At 38.3% G+C, this 24,187-nt stretch overlaps 1 protein-coding gene across 1 annotated transcript in view; it reads left to right on the forward strand.

The window, feature by feature from the left end:
• CCDC178 (coiled-coil domain containing 178) overlaps positions 1–24,187 on the forward strand; it is a 212,537-nt gene that overhangs the window by 186,540 nt on the left and 1,810 nt on the right. The window contains exon 19 of the mRNA XM_036418712.2: positions 6,309–6,443. Coding sequence (XP_036274605.1) covers positions 6,309–6,443 — 135 coding nt within the window. The remainder of the gene's footprint in view (positions 1–6,308; positions 6,444–24,187) is intronic.

Raw genomic sequence — 24,187 nt, forward strand, 5'->3', positions numbered from 1 at the left:
CCCCATTATGAGGCGTGTAGGAGGCAGCTGATCAATGATTCTCTCTCATCATCGATGTTTCTCTCTCTCCTCCATGCCTCTCTGAAATCAATTAAAATTATATTGAAAAATAATAATTGTCAATCTGATGAGTATGAAGTACATTTATTTGTACTTTATATTGAGGTTAAACATGTTTTTATCACTTTCCTTTTCTGTGGATCACCTTCTGGTGTCATTTGCCCATTTTTTATGGCATATTGTGTACATTTTCCTCATATTGATTTGTAGGGGCTCTTTCTATGTTACAGAATTAATTTTTGACAGCTATTCATTTTATTAATGCCTTCTCTAAACCAGTGGATAATTTTGTTAATGTTTAAACTTTTAAACTTTCATGTCATTAAATTTATTAATTCTTTCCTTTAGAACTTATGTTAATCTTTTAAGTCCTTCTCCTCCTAAAGACCATGAAGCCATTTTATCATATTTTCTTCCAAAAAATTTAAAGTTTAGCTTTCTCATTTTAGTTCATCTCGTTTTGTTTATGTGCATATTGTGAGTTAAAGATCAAATTTTATTTTAGAACTTGTGTAGGGAAAACTAATGCCACCCGTTCTCCCTGATATGAATGCTCTCTCTGTTACATTTCAAATTTCTATATTTCACCTGAAAGTCTGTCTTTTCTGATCAAATGTTTATCCTTTCCAATACTGGTATCTTAGTTCCTACAGCTTTAAGACAAGTTTTACGTATTTCCTGTCAAATCATTTGAACCTATTTTCCTCTTTCACAATTGTTTTAGCTACTCCCTGTTCTTTGTTCCTCCATATACAGTTTAGATCAAGTCCCATAAAACCTGATAAGGCTGTAGACTATTTTGTGAAAAATTGACATGCCCTTGACACTCTTTTCATTTGTGGAATACTACATCTCTCCACTTATTCTTTTTTAATATTTTCCCAAGATGTTTTTTAACTGTCTCTATAAAATCTCACATATTCTTTGATAAATTGAAACCTAGATACCTCACATGTTATATTGTGATTATGAATAGCATTTTGACAATTCAAAAATGACAAATCAAAAATGACAATTCAAAATTGGTTATTACTGATTTCAAAATGGTATTGATGTCTTTAAATGTTGATCTTGTAGGCAAAATAGTTCCTACATTTGTCAGAATCATTATCTCTTATTGATGGTTTGTAGAGCCTCCTGAGATTTCAGTGTAAACATTCTTTCTAACTCTTATACCTATCTTTTTTTCTTTTCTTTTTTTACTTCTTTGGCCAGAATCTACAGTTTTAAATAGAGGTATTAATTCCTGACATCCTGATTTTATTTTCCCTGGCATTCATGGGAATGTTTCTAAAGTGTCTCCATTTAGTAAAATATTTATAGGGAGTTTTTGATTTATAGTCTTTATGAGGTTAAATAAATTTCCTCCTGTTCCTATAACTAGATAATTTCTCATTGTTGATTGGTTTTGTTCAGTGTTGATTCATATCAACTCCTTTTGGGGATGATTATCTTCTCTTAATATATTGATGTGTTACATGAAAATATTTGTTGATAATGAACCATTTTTAAATTTCTGGAACTATTAAATTATAGTCCCTATTTACTGTCTTCAATTAAAATAATGAGTTCCTAGATGCTACAAACTGTATTTCATCAATCAATAGGTAATTATTAATCACCCTCTTATTACTAATAAATCATTTTCAGTTTCAGGCTTAAGCCGGTGAGCTAGAAGAGCACTTTACTTTCCAGTCAGAAAATAGGGAGGGTCAGTTCTCCCCTCTGTCTGCAAAAAGAGTTAGGAATCCATTGTTAACTGTGCTGCGTAACAAGTGGCCCCAAACTCAAGCAGCTTAAATCAACCAACATTTATTTTCTCAGAGTTTTTGAGGGCCAGACATCAGGAACTGCTAAGCTGGGTGATGCTGGCATGAGGTCTCCCAAGAGCTCACAGTGCAGTTGTGGGTCAGGTGGAGCCACCTGGAGAAGCTTGGGTTCTGCTTGCAAGATGATGCACAGGCTGTCTGCCAAAACTAGCTTCCGTTCCTCACCACGTGGGTCTTTCCACAGAGCCGTCCACTGAACATGAGAGCTGGCTTCCCCCAGATCAAAGGATCTAATTCTAGAAACAGAGAAAACAACCCAGGACAGAAGCTATGAGAGAGAGAGAGAGAGAGAGAGAAAGAGAGAGAGAGAGAGAGAGAGAGAGAGAGAGAGAGGTAGCATACTGTCCCTTCTGCTGTATTCTGTTCTTTACAAGAAAGTGACTAAGTCCAGCCCACATTCAAGGGACGAATTCTGTTTCACTTCTTAAAGGAAGCAATAGCATATGACTTGAAGGCCTATTTTTAAAATCACACCTATGAACACTTTTTTCTCAGACACAGTAAGCAACAGATATAATTCAGCTCTGTTCCCCTCTTTCTTATGCATTGTGCCCCAATTGTCCCTTGGGACTAGATATAGTAAGGCTTTCCTTTATTTGTGTCTTTCATAACATAACCAGAAAATTTTCCCCTGCAGCCCAGCTCTGGAAAATACCTGAAAAGGTGATGCTTTGACATTTTTTATTTCAATACTGAGCACAAGGGAAAGTGTAAGGCAATATTTTGGTACTAATACTAGTATGGTTATGGGTAAGCCCTAATAGTTTTGAAACTTGTACTTGTAATTTGAATATAAAATAGTGTCATTTTACTCTTCTTTTAATTTTCACATGCATAACAGCAAAAAATAACATAAATATAGATTCATGTAGTGAGAGGTTTTGTATGTCATAATATATGCATTATATATAACATTAGTATTAAAGCCAGGTTTATGTTACATAAAAGTTAGCAATTATAATGAGTTTATATAGGCAAGCAAAATAACTGGAATGAAAAACAGAATTCATATAATTAAGAGTTTAAAATAGGAAATGGAGAGTCATTCTTGAACGTCAACACATTAATTTCCCGTGCTTTACTGTCAAGCAGTATCAAGCTCTAAAACCGTAATGAATGTCATGGGAGCCTCCTCAAATCTACAGAACATATTTTTACCAAATATATAGATGTATATTGTATACAGTGTTCACAAATGTATGTTTTAGGGATTGCTCACTTTGACACAAAATCTCCAACTCTTTGTATCTCTCCACACCCTGTCAATGGGCATTGATTGATTTTTCTCTTCATGAATACGTAGGTACATAGTGATCAGTATCTTGAACGAAGGATCAGTGGATTCCATCTTTGGGCTTCCTTCAGCAAGGAGCTCAGAAAGCAAGTATGAGAGCCAGGCTTCGCAGGGCTACTGCCAATTCAAACTGGTCAGAAACCACTGTCAGAAAACGCTTCCAATTCCTTTTTGCCACTGCAAATGGCTCAGAGCACACACCAACTGTTTCCCGGCCCGGCTTTCCTGATAAAATGGAATCTCCCCACTCTCTTTCATAAAACAAAATTGAGGGCAATTGAGGATCTTTTTCTAAATGACTTTTCCTGTTCTAATATGCTCCTTAGTAGTTCATCGAGAATATGTCCTTTCTCTGCCAGAGTTCTTGCAATATTTGTTTGGGGTTAAGCAGCAGCTCAGTTTATCTGCCAATGGCTCCAAATTCTATCATTGGAAGTAAATCCAGTGCATTTGTGTCCCTTTTTGTTTCTCTACCACTTCCTCCCACATCCCACCTGCCTCACCTTATCTAAATTTGAGGTCAGAGGGCAGGAATGTGACCATTTTAAGAATAAATGATTATATTTCAGGAATGCAATCATTGGATGGTTTCATTCGAAAAACACTGGGCTAATTGAGGTGGAGAGATCAAAAGCATTCCAGTTCCTTTGGTTTTCCACCTGATTTCTGCCGTCACCTGCAGGATGTGTATCCTTTGTGTGTGTCTTTTCCATCGCTGCTTTATTTTTCTCTTGTCCCACTAATTAGTAAGTTCCTAAAGTCTTCATTTTTGCCACTAAATTTTTCCATGTTCACTTTATGGGATTATTTTTAAAAGTATTTATTGAGTGACCACTGTCTGCTGACATATTATTACTGGGTTTTTATCAGACCTACTTTCCAAGTATAGCTGTCATCGTGGCCAGTTCTTTGTCAGCCATCTTTCTCGGCATCTTAAATATTTTCTCTACATATTATTGATCATATTTTATATGTATGTTCCATTATCATGTATGTGTGCATATGTGACTTTTACTGGATGCTGAACTTTTCTTAAGAATTTCTTCATGTTTTATTTGTTTGTTTGTTTGTTTGTTTTTCCTTTCCTGGTTCTTTTTCCAGGGCACTGTAGATTTCCCAAAAAATATTTTTTTTGATACACTATTCTTTCTTAGTTGATACTCAAGGAACTTCTCTACTTAAGCAGCTGCCATTAATATTTGCATGTGGACTAATTAAAGGCCTTTGTAGCTACCTCAAGCTAGAATTCAGAAAGCTGCATAAGCTGGACTGGCTGTCCCAGCCGCTGCTCCCCCTGTGAGTGCGCATGTAGGGGATATTGCCACTCAGTTCCCTTCGGTTGGTGAGCTACCCTCACAATACCTCCCACTCATTGAAGATCTGCCACTTGAAAACTTTATCTTCCCTTTAAGGTGTTCCTCTAAAGCTCACCTTTCTCTCATTTGCCTTTTGTTGTATTTGTGGGCACATAATAATTGTGTGATACATAGATGAAGGTGTCTTAATGTTTTAATGAGTACATTAAGATAAAGCATACCTTCCCCTCATGGCTGTCAGAGTTGGCAGAAAAATATTTCAACATCATATTGAAACTATTAAAATACTTTCTATAAATAGATGTTAAAATATTATAGAAGTTAACATTTATATTGCCAAATTTTCTCTTCAACAAGTGTTGTTACTCCTCAACCCAATAGCCTAAATTATTGGGTATGCCCATCAACGAATTCCAGGTAATGTATTGAAGCATTTAGCAAGCTTAAATATTAATAGTTTTTAAGGTTATATTTTCTTCCTAAATTAACTGATTAACCAAGAATAGAAACTTCAATTTACTGTGAGCAAACTTACATTAATACCTATGTGTTGCTTATTATAATGCATAGTGAAGATCATGATAATGAACCACAGGAACACCAGGTAACTTCTTAAAGGTGATATTTGTAAGTAAACTGTTTTATTGAAGTATGCATATAGAGAGAGTACTAGTTATATGTGCACTGCCCAATGCAGTTTCACAAAGGATCCCTTACTTACAGCCAGTACCCAGATTAATAAGAGAACACACAGTAGCTATATTTTATGACATGTTTTATTTTGTTATGAAGAAATGCTTGATATGAAATTTTTGGTGTTTATTATTCTACAAAACACACCAAAAATCAACATAAACAATTATCCACACTATCCAGATCCAAATGAGGTTTCAGTGACAGAATATATTACATGTAACTTTTATATGGATTTTATTTACCATTCATTTGTATTGAGTCTACTTCTCTGAAAACAACCTAATTCTAGCATTTCTGCTTGGCGTGAGTGTGCTAACTGTGGAAGGACAAATGTTGTCCTGATTGAACTTCAGTGCTTTGTGTTTGGCTGGTGTTAGAATAACTTCCCGAAGGAATGGAATGCCCTCCTCCCCCCGCCCCCGGGGAAGTCTCCCTTTCTGCAAATAGGCTCCGTGCTAAGCGTTGCTTCCACTGCACTTTGCTGCAGTGAGATGTTCCATGCCACGCAGTCAGAGGGAGGTAGATTAATAGGGACTCCTAGCTGGAAATTTCTTCCTGTTATTGTTCTCCCCCAGCAGTTGATAGCTGAGTTAATTCTCTTTAGTTTTGTCACGCTCTGAAGCACACATCGCCAAGCCACGGTAAGCTTTATGAGGAGGAAAAGAAGCCACGGTGTCCATCAAAGTCTCCAAGTTGCATTTTTAAACTTTGGCTTGACCTGATGTGCCATTCAAAACAGCTTTAATATATATATTTTTTAAAGAAAGGTTCAATATGTCCCGAGGCTATCGGTTTTGAGTTAAACTGGGTGAAGTAGAAATATTTTACTCATCAGCTTTGCAGTCACAGAGTTTGCCTCAGCTAGAACAAAACTGCTGAGGCATTTAGAGAAAATTAACCCCCCATCCTGGCGGCCAGATGTGACTGGTTTCTGATGAATGCACATGAGTGGGCTGAAAAGCCAAGAGACTGTGAAATTCCTGTCGGGTCTGCCCGCTGCGGAGTGGGCTATTGACTGCTTTCTATATTTCCCTCCATCATTCTTCTTGAACACTGCCATTAATTTCCTCTCCTGCTCTGACTTGTGTTCCTCCCCCGCCCCCTTCCCTTCAGCTCTGTCAGCTGCAGAGAAAGATACACAAGATGTGGCAGAAGTACCTCAAACTGGTGGTCCTCTTCAGCCGGATGAGGCTGGCCCAGTTCCAGGCCGAATCTCAGGAGAACATTCAGAAAATCCTAGCTGTGCAGGTAGGTGATTGCAGGGAAGGAGGCAGCATCGCTTTGATCTAGATTGAAAAGCAAACGATGGGTAGTGTGATGAAGCTTTCACACCACATCCCACCAGAGTTTTATACATTTCTAACCTCTTTCATAAACTGCGACGGCATGAAGGATGAATTCGGCAAGGTAGCGTATACACCACGCACACTTTGGGGGACAAGGAGAATGAACTTACTTCTCACAAACCCCAGGATGGATTTTAATAAATTCATTTGGTATGAATATACATTTTTAAATCCTCAGGCTTTGCAGATAGGTCTCAGCTGTTTAAAAGATACTGTCAACTGTTGCCTGGTGTTCCTTTTGTGTGAGTATGCAGTGAAAATGACACTCACATTTATTTAACTGTTTTCTTTCCCCTTCCATTTTGCAAAAGGCTAGTTCCTCTAAGATCTGGAGATGACTCTTTGTGAGAAATAAGCATTTTGGCATTCGAATGTAAATATGTTCCAGAGGCTGTGAAATGTTACTATTCCTCCATCCCAGTAAAAAACTTCCAGTGGCTCAATTGTCTTAAATTAAGACCCTGATCTATTTTAGAAACCCATATTGACTATGTGAAGACTACTTTATTAAAGGCACTTAAATCTTTTCAAATTAATATTTTACCCTTGGAAATATTACAGTATTATAAAACATGGCCTCCCAAAGCAAACCCACATCACCTTGTTCTATTAAAAAGCAAATAAACCTTTTATTGAGGAAACTCCATGCTGTTCTCCACAGTGGCTGCACCAGTCTGCATTCCCACCAGCAGTGCACGAGGGTTCCTTTTCTCTGCATCCTCACCAGCACTTGTCCTTTGTTGATTTGTTGATGATAGCCATTCTGACAGGTGTGAGATGGTGCTGCATTGTTTTTTTTATTTGCATCTCTTGGATGATTAGTGACTTTGAGTATGTTTTTCATATGTCTCTTGGCCTTCTGTATTGTTCTCTTTTGAAAGTGTCTATTTAGGTCCTTTGCCCATTTTTTGATTGGATTGTTTATCTTCCTTTTTAGGAAGTATGACTCCGCTATACATTTTGGAGATTAGGCCCTTATTGGATATAACATTGGCAAATATATTCTCCTGTGCAGTGGGCTTTCTTGTTGTTTTGTTGATGGTTTCTTTTGCTGTGCAGAAGCTTTTGTTTTGATGTAGACCCATTTGTTTATTTTCTCTTTAGTTTCCATTGTCCTAGGGGCTGTATCAGTAAAGCTATTGCTATGACATATGTCTGAGATTTTACTGCCTATGGATTCTTCTAAGATTTTTATGGTTCCCATCTTCCATATAAGTCCTTAATTAATTTTGAGTTTATTTTTGTGTCTGGTGTAAGTTGATAGTCTAGTTTCATTTTTTTTTTTTGCATGTATCTGTCCAATTTCCCCAGCACCATTTATTGAAGAGACTGTCTTGACTCCATTGTATGCTCTTGCCTCCTTTGTCAAATATTAATTGAGCATAGTGGTTTGGGTTGATTTCTGCATTCTCTGTTCTGTTCCATTGGTCTACATGTCTGTTCTTGTGCCAGAACTAGGCAGTTTTGAGAACATGGCTTTGTAATATAGCTTGATATCTGGTATTGTGATCAATGGGGGAGAGGGGAAGGAGACTTATGTAATACTTAAAACAATAAAAAAAATTTAAGTTAAAAAAAGCAAAAAAAAATAAAAGTATCTGTTGATAGAAAACAAAAAAATATATGTACATTTATTCTCAAAGAACACTAGGAGATGCTATCATAGTTCCCCATTTATGGAAGAGGAGACCGAAACACGTGGAGAGGACATATATAGGCAATAGGGGGACTGCTCTTATCCAGGATACCTGGGCAGTTTTTTGTGTCTCCGTTACTGAGATTAAATAATCTCAGAGGAAGATTGTGAGAGACAAGAGATAAAATAAGATCTTTCTTACACCTGCAAATAACAGGCTGACCAATTTAGGTTTGATATTCCAGGAATGCTTTGAACATTCAATAAATAATTCTTGGCCATTTTTCCAACCAATTGCTAAAATTTTGGCATGTACTTTTCAGGGATTTCTTCCTTATTAGGAAGGGGAAGAATTGTGTCTGGTCTAGTAATAAAATAATAAAATTGACACAAGACTAGTTGAACTGGAAGAACATCAATTTGACATTTGTGTATTGGAGATCACAGTATGGTTGGTGCTCAGATCATAAAATGAGACTCAAGGAAGTGATCAAACCAGGCACCTTTCTGTATTATTTTGACAATGTCATAATAGATTTGAGAAATTGACAGGACAAAGAAAATGTTCATATAAAGGAATCTGAATGAGGTTTTGTTTTGTTTTTTGTTGTGTATGTGCATGTGTGTGTGTGTTTTAGTGACGAATGTGAAAAAAAATAATAAATTAGAAAAGAGGCCATAGGAATTGATTACAGACTTTTTGGCTCTGAGTTGTTTAATTCTAGTGACAAAGGATGTCTCCGAGGTGCAGTGAGGACACCTTTAACATAGAGGGCTGTTTTCTGAATTCAAGGAGACAAAGGTCAAGATTCCCTACTGCTCCAGCTGCTTCTCAAGTAACGTTAAAGTAATCACTACGCCATTGTGGGATATTTTGGGGCAGCCTGTCTTGGGCTCCCACAGTCTCATGGTATTACTATAGCTTAACTTATTAGCTAACAGAGGGGAGTGTACTTAACTCATAAAAAGTATAAAAATAATACGGTCATTTTGGTATAAAACATAAATTACGGATCTAGTAAACTCAAAGAAACCCTCAAAAGATATATACATAGAAACCATATCTAGGTACATTGTAGTCAGTTTCTGAAAATTAAGACAAAGAAAATTAAAGATAGCCGAAACCGGTTTGGCTCAGTGGATAGAGCGTCGGCTTGGGGACTGAAAGGTCCCGGGTTCGATTCCGGTCAAGGGCATGTACCTTGGTTGCGGGCATATCCCCAGTAGGGGGTGTGCAAGAGGCAGCTGATCGATGACTCTCTTTCATCGATGTTTCTAACTCTCTATCTCTCTCCCTTCCTCTCTGTCCAAAATCAATAAAATATATTAAAAAAAAAAGAAAAGAAAATTAAAGATAAAGATAAAAGATCAAAGCATTCAGGAAGTAAGAAATAAAAGGTTAACTCTTACATTTCTTTAGAAACTATTAAAGCCAGAAAATATATACTGCTTAAAGAAAAAAATGAACCCAGAATTCTCTATCTAGCAAAAATATCAATTATGTAGACCTAATTCAACCATGTCAAAAGTTATATTAAATATAAATGGACTAAAAGCCCAATTAAAAAAGAGATATAATCATATTAGCTAAACACATAAGATTCAAGTTTAATTGTCTAAAAAATTATACACTTTAAATATAAGACACTGAAAGGTTAAAAGTAAAAGGATGGAAACATACATTGCATGTGAGTAACATCAAGCATAATTTGGAAAGGGTATATTAATATCAGACAAATTAAACTTTATAAGTAGGAAATTACCAGGGCTAAAGAGGGTAATTTTATTAAAGAAGGAATCAACTCATCAAGCACATATACAATCCTAAATGTATATGCATCTAATTAAAAAAAGAAAATTTTGAATATATATTAAGCAAATATTGAAAAAATTTAAAGTAGAAATAAAAATATGCATTACTATGGTTTGATATTTTAATACTTCCTTCTAGGAATTGATAGAGCATGTAGAAAGAAAATCAGAATATAGAAGAATTGAATAACACTATCCACCAACTTGACCTATTTGACATACAGAGCATTCCATTCAACAATAGCTGAATATACGTTATTTTAAGTACATATGGAACTTTTCAAAATATGGTCCATACACTAGGTTATAAAACAAGTCCCAATGAATTTAAAAGGATTGAAATAGTGAATAATATATATATTTATTTTACCACAATGGAATTCTTAGAAATCAGTAACTAACAGACATTTGAACCCAGCTGATATGGCTCAAGGGTTGAGCATGGACCCATGAACCAGGAGACATGGTATGATTCCCAGTCAGGCATATGCCTGGGTTTTGGGCTGGATCCCCAATAGCGTGGGTGCAGGAGGCAGCTGGTTGATGATTCTCTCTCATCATTGATGTTTTTCTCTCTCTCGCTTTTTCTCTCAGAAATCAATTAAAAAACAAAACTCACTAAAATAAAACACATAAAAGATATTTGGAAATAAACAAAGGAGCATCTCCACTTAAATATTGGTATCTAAGATGGAAATACATTCATTTCACACATGTATCAAAATAATGTAGATTCAAGAGGTTAACAAACCATTTTTCAACGTTAAATTTTCCAAATTAAATAATCTACTTCCTTTATTATGTTAAATAGCATGTTAAAAACCAAAATGCATTGCTTTTTAAAATTTTTTAAATAAAATAAGCATATCTATAATTGTTTTTATTATAAAGATATAAAATTTTATGTGTTCTGATTTTTTCTTGTACTTAAACAAAATAATACTCAGCATCTATATTATGTTTAAATTCACTTTATACAGGCAGTACATTTTTCAAATGGAGGAGCCATGTCAGTGGTGTGGGGGAGAGGAGTTTTTCAAAGACAGGACTTTAAGTTTGAAAATTAGTGACTAATGGAGCATACCCAGTAGGTATTTTTCATACAACTTAGCATCATCATTATATAATGATGCTGCTTTGATGTGAGTTTAACTCAGACACATGATTTTTCATCCCAGAGTATCAAGATTATAGAACAATGAACAGTACAGTTATAATGAGGAAGATATTAAGATAAAAATAATTTAATAAAACAAAAGAGATAAAATTTGAAGTAGCCTTGTCATTCACATATGGTGTCAAGTCTACCATAGATAAAGAGAAAATGATGAAGACGAAGAAAATGAGCCCGTAAAACCTTAATGTGGAAATGGGGTGTTACAGAGTTTAGATTAAACAAGTCCCTTTTTTTTTTTTTTTTAATTTCATATAGTATATACCAAGTGAGAACTACAGCACCACATCTTCTTTCTCATTCTAACACAATGAAAGACATCTTACCTTTGGACTTTTATGCTTATACAGATTTGCATCTATTACTGTAAGAGGGCAATAATCTGGCATGTTGAGTGAACCTTGACATGAAAACTCTCCCCATTCCTTCCCCTGCAGCATATCCCTCAGTTGGTAAAGGGAATATTTTTCACACTAATTTTGACCTCTCTAAAATGAACTAGAAACTAGGCAAATATCAGAAATAAATTGACCTCATCTACACTAATAATAGATAAAGGTTCAAATTGACGGTACCTCCGCAGTGCCCAACAGGCAATCAGGAGTGAGTATGCAGATTAGCCCAACAGAGATGGTGGGTTAATTTGCATACACAGGCATGGAATGAAAACTGAAGGTTCAGCCCAAACGAAGACTGAAGACTGAAGGATAAGATTGAAGGCTGAAGGCTCTGCTGCAACCAGAGCCACGCCTGAAGGCCAAAGGCCTGGGTCCTCTGCAGGCCCAGTCCTGGGTGCTGGAGTAAACTGATGCTGGCATCCAGGGAAAGGAAGGCCTATGGCACAAATCTTTATGCAACGGGCCTCTAGTATATTCATAGAAGATTGCGGTCTCACGCATATCTGATGTGTGACTTGTGACAATCCTCTCTAATAGGAGAAGAGGACCTGTTGTCCCAGGTAAGGGGTTTGGTAACTGAGCTGTAGAGAAGAAGCTAAGGGACTTGTGCAAACACTCACGATTAACAAGTAATGAATCTTTGGATGAACATCTCATCTACTATGATTTCTATTTTGATCCCTTTCATTTAAAAACCAGACTAAGATCTCCAGTAACTAGTCACTCCACTAGTAAGAAGGAAAGTCAAGGAACCACAGAATTAAAGTCTCCATCAGGGACAGTTAAGTCATATGGAAATGTGAAAGGGTGCTGTCATCGCATCATGGAATGTGTAGCTCTCGGTGTGACTTCCCTGAATATGAACCTGCATCTTAGGGGACACACTTTCTTTCCCATCACACATTTGCAGACACCTTCTTTACTAGAATAAAGCTGCTTCATGGAAGTCCCTCTGTTTGTGTCATTACCTGAAATAACATCTCCAGTAAATGTGTGGATAGACACATCATAGATTATAAACACATCTATTGAAATGCTAACCATGGTTGCAAAGCAGATTATCTTATTTAAAGATGCTGGTTTTAAAATTTAGACATTTCATTTAATTATCCTTTCCCAGAAGTATATTTTTAAAAAATCAGAAACCTAGTGTGAATAATATCATCATTGCAGAAAGGAAAACTTGCAAGAGCTGTTTTTTTTGCCGCAAACTCAATAATTTTGGTATAATCACTAACTATGTTTTTGTTGTACAGAACCAGTATGATTTGGAAAAAGAATAAAATTGCTTTTAAAGTACAAAAATAATTATGAACCACTTGAAACGTAATGTCTGTGTTTTATTTCTCATCAGAATTCATTAGTGTGTAACATCAATAATTTAGCCCATCATTTGCCAACACTGACTTGGCTCAGTAGTTCAATCATGTAACCCTGTAAACTCACTTTCCATTAAAATGAATGTTGCTGACAAAGGATAACTAAAGAGATACTTCATTTATTAACTAAAGAGGTACTTCATTTATCAACATTTTTAAATTAGGAGTTTGGGGCCACAGAAGCTTAGCTGGATGATTTATTTAAGAGATCTGTATATTAGACCTAAAGACTTATTCCAAATTATACAATGCTACCCACAAAGATAATCGCATTTCATTTGCGTAGCATGTGACTCAGGACTCTCTCCGGAGGCAGGCATAGCCACCTGCAGAGAATCAAATGACCTACCAAAATGAAAACTCGACTGCTCAGTATAAAATTATGAAATATGTAGCATTTGCCTATATCCCAGTTTTCTTCATTGGGCATATTTATTACATAACCTACAATATGACATTTCATATCCTAATTTTAAAATTGCAGCTTTAAGTAAATAGGCTAAATTAGTTGACGATGAATAGAAGGCTCCCCACTACTCACCAATGCTACTTCCGTACATTTGAGTTCCTAATCACTTGCCCTGCCTCACACCTTCCCAGACACGAATGCCCATAGAGGTTGCCAACACTGTTTGATCAAGAGAATTTCATTTTGCAGAGCTGAGCCCACATCCTGCTGCTGGTTCAGCATCACACCATTTTAGATGCAAAAAACAAACAGATAAAAACATAAAAACATCTGCTGGTGCAGTGAACAAAGCATGCAATAAACATTTCTTATACATTGTCCAAAATTTTCACCTCATAGGCCTTTAAATGTTCAATTTCTAACAAATACTGCACGACTGCGTGGTCAGATTGTTCCCCTTCTGTAATAAGTCAGATGCACGTTTCTTACCAACACCTTTTTATAGAACTCGCAGGACCTCCGCATTTCGCTGCTGGAGTTGCCAGCTGGCGTCTTTCCCTGTTTTGGATCAAAAAGTTCTCAGCCAGCTGATTCATACCAAAGTCAAAATCCAGGGCTGATGTTGGATTACAAAATGTAATTTTTACTGTATCAAACTGATCGTTTTTCTTATCTTTTCTCTCTCCTTTTGGCTTTTCGTTCCTTCTTTAGAAATATTTATCCTGACAGATGAGACATCACAGTGACCCTACAGACAAGCCTGCTCCTGTTCTCCTTCAGCTTGTCCTTACCTCCTCAGAGTTAGGGTGGGGAGTCTCTTCCACATGCTCTGAGTAGGGAGGCACTCGCCTCCCAATGCTGTGTGGGTGCTTGAGGTTTTTTGTGTTTTTTGTTTGTTTTTTTGTTTGTTTTTTTAGAAAAAATGGGGAAGCCTCACTGTACGATGCAGACAGCCCCGGGGTAGCCAGTGACTTCTAGCAGCATTGAATTAGCTGGTGTTCCTATAGCACCTTACTCTTCAATCTGTCTTCCTTTTAATTTAACTATCCCATATAATTCTGGGAAGGAAGATTTTTGTCATGCCCATTGTAAAGGTAAGATAATTCAACTCTTGAAGAGTTCAAATAAACTATCCCCTTGACACAGCAAGTACATGGCAGAGCCAGATGCAGATCGCATGTTCTCTGATTCTCAGTCTGTGCTGCGGCAAAGTATTCTTGTTTGGGATGAGAGCTAGAGACGAAGATGGAGACGGAGACGGAGATGGAGGTAGAGATGAAGGTAGAGACAGAGAGCTAAGGTGCTCACTCTGTAGGTATTTTGTGGATCTGTTGTGGAAGACAACAAAAGTTAGGCAAAGGAGCGAACTGCGTGCAGCTAACAGTGATTCATTACTTTAAGAGTTACAGTACACAAGTTACATTTTAAAAAGCTAGTTCATCTAGTTAGGATTTCCAGTGAAAATATTTGGGATGTGTGGCTGAGAAGCTGCCATAAGAAATAAAAAAATAAAAACATGGAGATCTACATGAGCAGGTCCTGTACTAGAGTAGCAGCAAAGGAAATGGAGAAATGGTGGACATTTCAGAGCCATGAAGGCACCAACTCTTGCAAACAATGGGCTTCTCAGGGTGAGATGGGGGAGAGCAGCAGCCATCTTACAGAGCTAAGGATAACCAAGAATAGGAAGGATCATCGGTAGGGCCCTTCAAGCCAAGTCAACAGTCCGTTTAGGTTTTACGTTGCTTACTAAGAGAGCGGGACCCCAGATGGAGGTACCCCCTGAGCAACAGAAAGACTAGCTGGCACAGAGATGACCCGGGGCTACGACAAGTTTTGTGTTCAGGCTGTGAAGCCATAAAAGAAGATGAACTTGAGCAAGTGAATGAAAACAGAAAATTAGAGAAACGAAGGCAAGTAACTTAGCCTCCCAGGTGAACCTGGAAAGAGGCATGCCATCCATCAAAGAAGGAAGAGAAGACCAAAAGTTAGAACAATGAAGAACATGCTCTACAACAAAAACAGGAGAGAGAAAATGCGGTAGAATGGCGGTCCCCGGGGTCTGCAGTTGTAGACCAGAGCTTGTGTATCTTTGAGGTATATTTTGTTCCAATTGCAAAATGCATATTTGCCTGAAGAGAGCATATGCCATAATCATTGCATCTGTTAAGCTAAGTGGCTATTTAACTGCATTATGTGATATGACACAGTGTCCAGACTTAAATCATTATTACAGAAAACATGCTGTATTTCTGAGTTTTGAATAACATTTGCATACTTACTTTTAAATTTGCAAAAAACTCACCAAAATGCATCTGAAATTGCTGTGTATGCATATAAATAGCATTCATGAAAAGAAATATATTGATGGTCAGCCTCTGAGCCCTTACAGTCCTTTCTCACACATCTGGCTTTACTAAACAGAAACATTCATGATGGTTTCTTGATCTTTCTCATTTAAACATATTTGTATGAGAAAAAAATGTTTTAACGTACCAACCTATACCTAGGTCACTTTTCAAGCAAAACAAAAGAGGAAAATGTGTAAATTAGTATCAGATGGAGCAAAATAAATAAAAAACATTTTAAATATATATCAGGAGAGGAATTAGATCATCTAATAAATGAAGGGAAAATGGACTCTGACGACTAGCAAATGGACAAAAGAAAGATACTCAGGAGAAAATGGTCATATAAGCTTTTTATGAGAGAAGAGAACAAAAGAGACTATATTTGTAGCTAAGTAGCACCTATTACTAAATACCTGAGATAATGGGAGCTTGCATTAATTCTGATTGACCAAAAGGCATTATGAAACATCAAGGAAAATATGAATAGAAACCAATCAGCAAATGCAAATAAAACCCATTATAAGGGCCAAGAGAACTAGGGAATGAATTTGCCAAGCAATAGAGAGACAGGTTGTTTCTAAAAATCCTGAAATGCTAAGACATAGTCAAGATCTAGGAGCTTATCAGTGTGTGTATGTGTGTGTGTGTGTGTGTGTGTGAGATCTGAAAACCAGAAACATTTAATTAATTTCATAAATATCAAATATCTTTGTAGGCATTGTAGATACAAAATGAACCAAATTCAATTCTTGCTTCAAGAAAAACCTAGTCTCAGAGAGAAAGGCTGGGTCAAGAGGCAGTGTTGATCTAGTGTGATGAGTGCAGTGACAGCGAACCACAGCCATGGGGAGACTTTCCAGAGAAAATACACAGCAGCGAGATCCAGACGTGAAGGAACCTTGCGCTTTACAGTATGCGCAATCTGTCCTTGTGCCACACATAAATGCAATTGGGTCTACAGCCATGGATGGGCAAGTAATGGTGTGACATGAAAAGATGCCTGAGCCTTATCCTGATACTATTAGGTTGGAGGAGCGGACACGGGGTTGATAAGTATGAAGAATGAGAGAGGTATGGTAACATTTAAGGTTTAGAAAGATTTCCTTGGCCGATGTGTGGGAAGTTGAAGGTATAATAGGTGGGTGGTGAGTGGGCAGTGGAGTAGATGTGCCATGACCGGAGGTGAGGTGATTCGTTCACATGCTCTTGCTGTAGTTGAGTTTTGGGACAGCTGGTAGCATCAAATAATGCGATGACACTGGAGATAGAGAGGGCACCTGAGAGAGAATGAGGGGTATAGCGGGAAAGACTGGTTTAACTTCCTGTGGCTCTTGTTTCTAACACAGCCATCTCTCTGCTCTTTCTGCAAATCCTGACTTGGAAATTCAACTACAAACCATCCTCCACCATTCCTCCTTCCCTTCCTTCCTTCCTCTTTGTTAAACAGGTATTCTTCAAACAGCTACAGAGTTGTATTAAAGGGATAGAATGGGAAACGAGATAGCCGTGTCCCTGTCCCTCCAGACATTGTTTGACACTGTTCCTGGTTCCCATGAGCTCATCTCCTTCACTGCTTCCCAGTTCTCTCTGGAACCCTCCACTCTCTTCTCCAACCGGGATGAATGTTTCTTCCTGCCTCTGCAGGTCCAGAGATTGTTTTTTCATACCTTATCTGACAATCGCTTTATTAAAGCTTAACATCTTTAATTCCTTTCACCAGAGAGATTGGGTCCAGGCAAACAATGCCTTTTTCAGTTTTATACTCTCAGTAGTGCCAAATGTAATGTAGAATGCACGTTTTTTGACATACTTGTCTAAAATGTATGTATGGCCTTAATATGACATATCACTACAACATACATAATATATGCATATCTTCCTCAAAGGTCTTAAAAATCATTGTTTTATAAGAGAAGAAGAGTATTTGTATATGAGCTATAAATGGCTCCTTTGTTCTTTAGTTATTGAATATAACATTTCTATAAGGTCATTCTGTTCATCATTTTTTAAGTTGGGCAAGGTGACAAAAATATTTTTTTGAGTAACAAAAATGACTTCAAGAATGGGACAAATAGCTGGGACCGGCTTGGCTCAGTGGATAGAGCATCGACCTGCGGACCAAAAGGTCCCGGGTTCGATTCCGGTCAAGGGCATGTACCTTGGTTGCAGGCACATCCCCAGTAGGGGGTGTGCAAGAGGCAATTGATCGATGACTCTCTCATCGATGTTTCTAACTCTCTATCCCTCTCTCTTCCTCTCTGTAAAAAGTCAATAAAATATATTAAAAAAAAAAAAAAGAATGGGACAAATATCTGTCTTATGTTATCTACACTAATAAAATATAAAAATGCAAGTTTGACCATACCTTCATAACACCCACCAGCCAATCAGGAGTGAGTATGCAAATTAACCCAACAGCATGGGAAGGCAGAAAGGCAGCTCTGGGCTGGAGCAAATGCAGAAAGGTGGTTCTGGTCCAGAGGGAAGGCATTTTGACAGCCAGGGAAGGAAGGCCCATTCTTGCATGAATCTTCTTGCATCAGGCCTCTAGTTTTACTAAATAAGATAGACTTCATTTTGCCAATGCAAGGCACACACAACATTCCATACCAGCGATTTTCAACATTTCTCATCTCATGGCACACATAAACTAATCACTAAAATTCTCTGGCACACCAAAAAGTAGATTATTTGCTGATCTGACAAAAAAAAAAAAAAGGCATAATTTTGATTCATTCACACCAGATGTTGTGTTGCTATTGTCATTTTTTATTTGACAATCTAAGGGAAAAGAGGTCAGTGCCCTGACTGAATAGTCAGGTATTGCACGCTATAAATATTTTCTCAGAGCACTGTTGAAAATGCCATTTGTATTTATGTAAGCAAACCACTTAGCAGTCACTTTGAGGTCTAATGACATTGCTAGTAACAGCTTTGGAGCCACCTTCATAATTCGAAGCATATACTTTCAAGTGTTTAGACAATGCCAAGTCTCTTTCATGTGTGTTGATTAGATTTTTAGAACAATCAAATTCAGAGCCAAGAATGATGAGTAAAATGAGTGATTAATTTGATTAATACCATTTTTGTTTGAAATTAGGAGCAAGAAACTTTCTGACAGTTATAAAGTTGGTTTTGAAGGTGATTCCTAAGCAAAAGTTGTGAGCACACATCAGGGAGAGAAACAAACCTTCAGAGTAGGATATGTACATCCTGTTTGGGCTTGTTGCAGTTAAATCTTACATTATAGCACATCACAATTCAGTCTGCACTACTGCCATGCATGTCCTTGAAAATGGGCCCATCGCCCAGTCAGTGTGGCTCAGTGAGTGTTGACCAAGGAACCAAGAGGTTACAGGTTCGATTCTAGTCAGGGCACATGCATGGGTTCCAGGCTCGATCCCCAGTAGGGGGTGTGCAAGAGGCAGCCAATCCATGATGTTCTTCTCTCTTCAATGTTTCTATCTCTCTCTCTCTAAAAATTAACAAAAACATATTTAAAATAAAATAAAGTAAAATGGGCCCCTAAGTGAATCTCAGTCACATACCTAGGAAATCCTGGTATACAATACCCGGCACCATCTCTTTCTGTTGGCTGGGACCTGCAGGGGTGGGACGGGAGTGGTGGCAGGAACCTTTCCTGAAAATCATGCTGCTTTCCTATTCCTGACCGCAGCCTCTGCCATCGTAACCTAAGGGGATGCCTTAGATACAACAAATGCAACTGAGTGTTTGTTGAATAACTACATGAAAGACAAAGGTAATTTACACTGTACAAGGGCTGAAATAAAAGCACAGGTCTCACTTTAACTTACTTCCTTCACACCCATAGCGTTCATCCAGAATGCACCTCTTGGGCTCTTATGAGGTGCCGGCAGGCGGAAGATGCAGAGGACAATAAGTTTCTGAAATGGCTTGTTATTAAGATGTTAAGCAAGTTTTCTTTTTTTAATTTTCAAAATGTCTGACACTGTATAATATGCTATGATGCTTTATAATTGTTTAAAAAGTGGGGTGGAATATTCAGGGTTTACCAAATTTTTGAACACAGACCATTTTGGTTTTTTTTCTGAGAAAACATTATACTCTGAGAAGGAAAACACAGGTAGGATTAAATGTATGCTAATTATTTAACAATAGATAAGAAAACAGAAAAAATAGAATAGTTTCCAAGAGTTCTAGGTAGAAAAGACTTAGTTCACTTAAAGAAAAATTAGGACCTGTTATTCTCCACAGATTCCCCCCATCCCCCTAAGGATCTAGCAGGATCACAAAGTGTTGTGTGTGTGTGTGTGTGTGTTGTTGTTGTTGTTTTGTCATTTTGTTTTGTTATTTTTTTGTTTTATTTACTGGAATTGTTTGTTTGGTTTGGAGGTTTTGTTTTGTTTTTTACTTATTTCTGAAATACTTTCCTCCCTTAGAATATATCGATTTAGGGTTTGTAGTCCTCTTTACCTCACTTTTTTGATATTGCTATGGTAAATAAAAACTAAAGCATCGCTTCTCTCCATCATTTGGGTGTGGTCAGAGGTGCGTCATTTTCCCAGTTATTACCCGTGATGCTCCCTCACGTTTCCTGAAAAGAGCCTGGCTCTCACCTCAGCTTCACCACTGTCCCCGTCTGTCTGCTCTGTCCCGGCCCCAAGGCCTGCAGCTGGTTTGGTCTCGGAATTTCTGACTTTCTCTGGAAATCTGATAATATTTGAATTACCAGTTAAAAATCAAGCAATAGGATGTTTCCTACGAATGCTCCCCCTCCAAAAATCTCATAGCTCCACATTTTAAAAAAAGACAAAGGAACAATTTTCTTTCTCCCGCAACTGCTCAGCTGTGCAGCCTTGAGTTCTTTCAGACCTTCGGCAGGTACGCTCAGCATACACAGGCACCGTCCCATCTCCCCCTCACTTTGCAAGAGTGCACTGCGAAGCATTAGCAGCTGCATTGCCTTGTTAATAAACTTCAGTCCAAATGCTTTGGAAGATAATTTGATTTTTAAAGAAAAAGAATAAAAAACATCGAAGCTGAAATATTGCTTTTATAAGCTGCAAGATCAATTCACCATGTGCTTTTTTAATCAACTGAAATATATACATTGAGACAAATCACAGATGATTTAGCATTCTCCCGTATCACGTTCCTGAGCACGATTAGTTCCTCGCAATGTTTTTTTCTCTAATACCGTCTTGTGCTCTGACTTGTGGGGGGAAAACTTTCTTTGAAAAATGTGTGCCACGTCCCCACTTTGGCCTTGTCTGTGATTCCCCCCTGCCCTAATGACAACATAAATCAACAGGGGGGGGTGGGTAAAAATGAAGCTGTACAGCAACTGCGCCTCACTTAGAGAGCCGGGGAGATTGACCTGGAGCCGTGTTGTCAAGCGCCGTGTCCACTCCTCACCTGGGCCCAAGTGTGGTAGTTTTCAAAAGGAGGCAAATCTGGTCACCACTCCACCCTCTGTCCTCACTGAGCACGCCCCACAGCTGACCCAGGGAGAACCCGGGGCTCAAGATCTCGCACAGCCAGGAACTCCAAACCCACTCACTCCCTGGGAGAAGAAGCGCCATTGTACTGCACCTGACCCCGGATAGTCATGGGAGCAGAAAATGTCCTGTTTCTAGAAATCAATGTGCATCACCACCAACAAGTATGTGCAAAGGACCTCTCTTCAGGTCACTGTGCCATTTTCTTGGAGAGACGTCCCTCAGCCTACCTCTAGGAAGTGTCTCAGGGAGGTTCATTCATGGCTCTGACCACACCAGAGTAAAACACAGCCACGCAATTCAGAGACGGAGCCGACACAGCATCACGGGGCCCTTCATCCTTCTGCGTGGAGGGCTTTGGGTTTACTGGACGTGGGGTGAAGTTCCGTGACTTGACCTCGCTCTCCACACCTCTCCAGAGGTCTGACCTGCCCACTCCTTGCTGTTCAGACAAGCTGAGGCCACTCTGGTCTAACAGATGGAGGAGCTGAAGTCGCTCGCCTTTTGGGTTTCTTTGTGTTTCGTTTATCTGAAAGTCTTTTTGTAACTTGATTGCTTCATTTAAAAGGTGACCTCAATGACCCCTTCTTGATGAAATGTAACAAAGCCGCTGCTGCATTTTCAGGACAGCTGTACACTAACACGTCTCTACATCCCTCTTAGAAATGGTCCTCTTTTAGACAAACTCCTGTAAAGTCCTATTCTCCTGTCCAGTGGGTCCCTCCTTTTCCTGTTTTCCAAGAGCAGAATGTGCCTGTTGAATAGTCAAGGGGCAAAGATTTCTACTCTCAGCTCAGATGAGGTCTCGGAAAGGAATGTAATCCTACTTACAAAATAAAGTATATTCTCAGATCCAGAAATGAGCTCGTAATTGAAATGATCATCAGTGTTTTAACTGATGACCATGGAACTTTTTTCTGGCGAACGCCTCATAGAGCATTAATTGCACGTCACATCGCAGATCTGCGGAGTTAACTTCCGTCCTGCCCTTGGGACTATGAGGTCCAAAGCAACGTTGTGTCTTTCAGGCAAAAAAAAAAAAAAAAAAAAAAATCATTGAACTGTCCAAGTTTATTTGGTCTGTGAATTATGTGCCTCACAAATGCCATTCCTGCCCCCTCAAAGCCATGTTACCATCTGCCACGTGTGAGCACAACTAGAGAGCATCACCTCTTCTCACCTCCATAGCAAGTCCCTTTCTCAGAACACACCAGAAAGCTTTCCCACAAACAGCAAAACCGAAGTGTTTAGAAAGGAAAGTTGGTCCTGATTTCATTGCCTCTGATTGGTATTTATAAGGAGACAACCTAGATTTTATTTTTACAGACCTCTGTACATTTTATTGGATTATTTAAAACTAGAGGTCCAGTGCATGAAATTTGTGCATGAAGTCGGGGAGAGAGGTCCTCTCTCAGACCAGCCTGCACTCTCTCCAATCCAGGGCATCCCTCTCACAACCCTGGACCGCTGGCTCCTAACTGCTCAACTGCCTGCTGCCTGGTTGCCCCTAACTGCCTCCCCTGCTGGCCTGGTCATCCCTTACTGGCCCTTCCCTGTCAGCCTACTTGCTCCTAACTGCCCCCATCACCATCCTGGTCACCCCCCTTACTGGCCCATCAGACACCAACCCCCCCCCCCCCCCCCCCCCCCCGTGCTGATCTGGTTCAATCATTTCCCCATTCCTCACTAACCCCCCTGTCAGTCTGGTAACCCTGCATAGCCTGCTTGTTCAGTCATTTGGTCATCATTCACTAACCCCCCTGCAGGCCTGGTTGTAGGCAGCCATCTTGTGAGGGTATGACAGTCAATTTGCATATTACCTCTTTTTTATATAGGATAGATCATGATAGTGACTATTAGTAATATGGGAATGGATGCTTAATTTAGGGACAAAACAATATTTTGTTCTGGTATCCATTAGCAGATGATATTACTAGATATAATATCAGCATTATAAAGTTTTCATGAAGCAAAAGAAGAAATGTTGATAAAATTAATGACAGCTGGGTTTGAAAATGTGCAAAACTTCATACAAACCCTTACAGAAATGAAAATCTTACTGTTTTAAATGTCATTAATTCCAAAGTGTGCTGCTTCTTTTCCTTAACAGTTCACAGGGGGCTTGAGTTTGACAGTGAATTTGATCTTTACCATAAAAAAAATTATTTCCCTAATCAATAAGGGGGAAAATGATATGAAAGAAATGTCTATTAACTTAAGCAAATGGACTCTGAGCACCTTAGAAACACTCCTAAGTATCAGGTTTGTAAATGTAATGCTAATTTAAGGTTAACAGAATGCAAACCAGTATTTTATTATGTAAATTACATGTCAGTATAATTAGCTGCTTATGAAAGCAAGCAAGACTCAGCCTAGTTAGATCTATCAGAGGAAGTTAAGGTTTACATTCATTGCCCTCCCTTTGGTTATCTATTGAGTTACAGTATAGTACATTTTCACCTAGAGACCCACACACCTCCGATATACTGGTATAGAGCTGACGTTTGATTGCTGACAAATGTCTGCGGTAGGAAAGCAGGGAGAGTAAGCCCATCAGCCACGCTCCCATTTGCACGTGGACCCATGCAAGTTACCAGTGCTCATCTAACTATTAAACTTTGTATGAAACTTTCCCTGTGTTGTCCTTCATTTAAAGAATCAAGTTCAGTCACATCATTACTTTCCATGTGCTATCTCCGTAATCAAGACAAGTGCTTACAAAGACTAAAACAACAAAAAGACAAGCATATTTCTAGACTGCTCAATGGCTCAATATCGTGTATATGTAGGACATTAGTATTTCTAATAAGTGTTCCTGTCACTTTGGGCTCTTCTCTCGGGACATTTTTCTCATACAACTTGACTGAATCCAATTATGAGCTCTTTTAAGAGTAGGATAATATGTTTAGGTCTTTGTTCTGACAGATTTTCAGTATTTTGTTTTTATCTCTTACATAAAATGTCCATTTTTTTCCCCTCAGAGTTATGTTTCTATTTTTAGAAGAAG

This window comes from Pipistrellus kuhlii, unplaced genomic scaffold, assembly GCF_014108245.1.
Source record: "Pipistrellus kuhlii isolate mPipKuh1 unplaced genomic scaffold, mPipKuh1.p scaffold_m20_p_6, whole genome shotgun sequence".
Classification (NCBI taxonomy): domain Eukaryota; kingdom Metazoa; phylum Chordata; class Mammalia; order Chiroptera; family Vespertilionidae; genus Pipistrellus; species Pipistrellus kuhlii.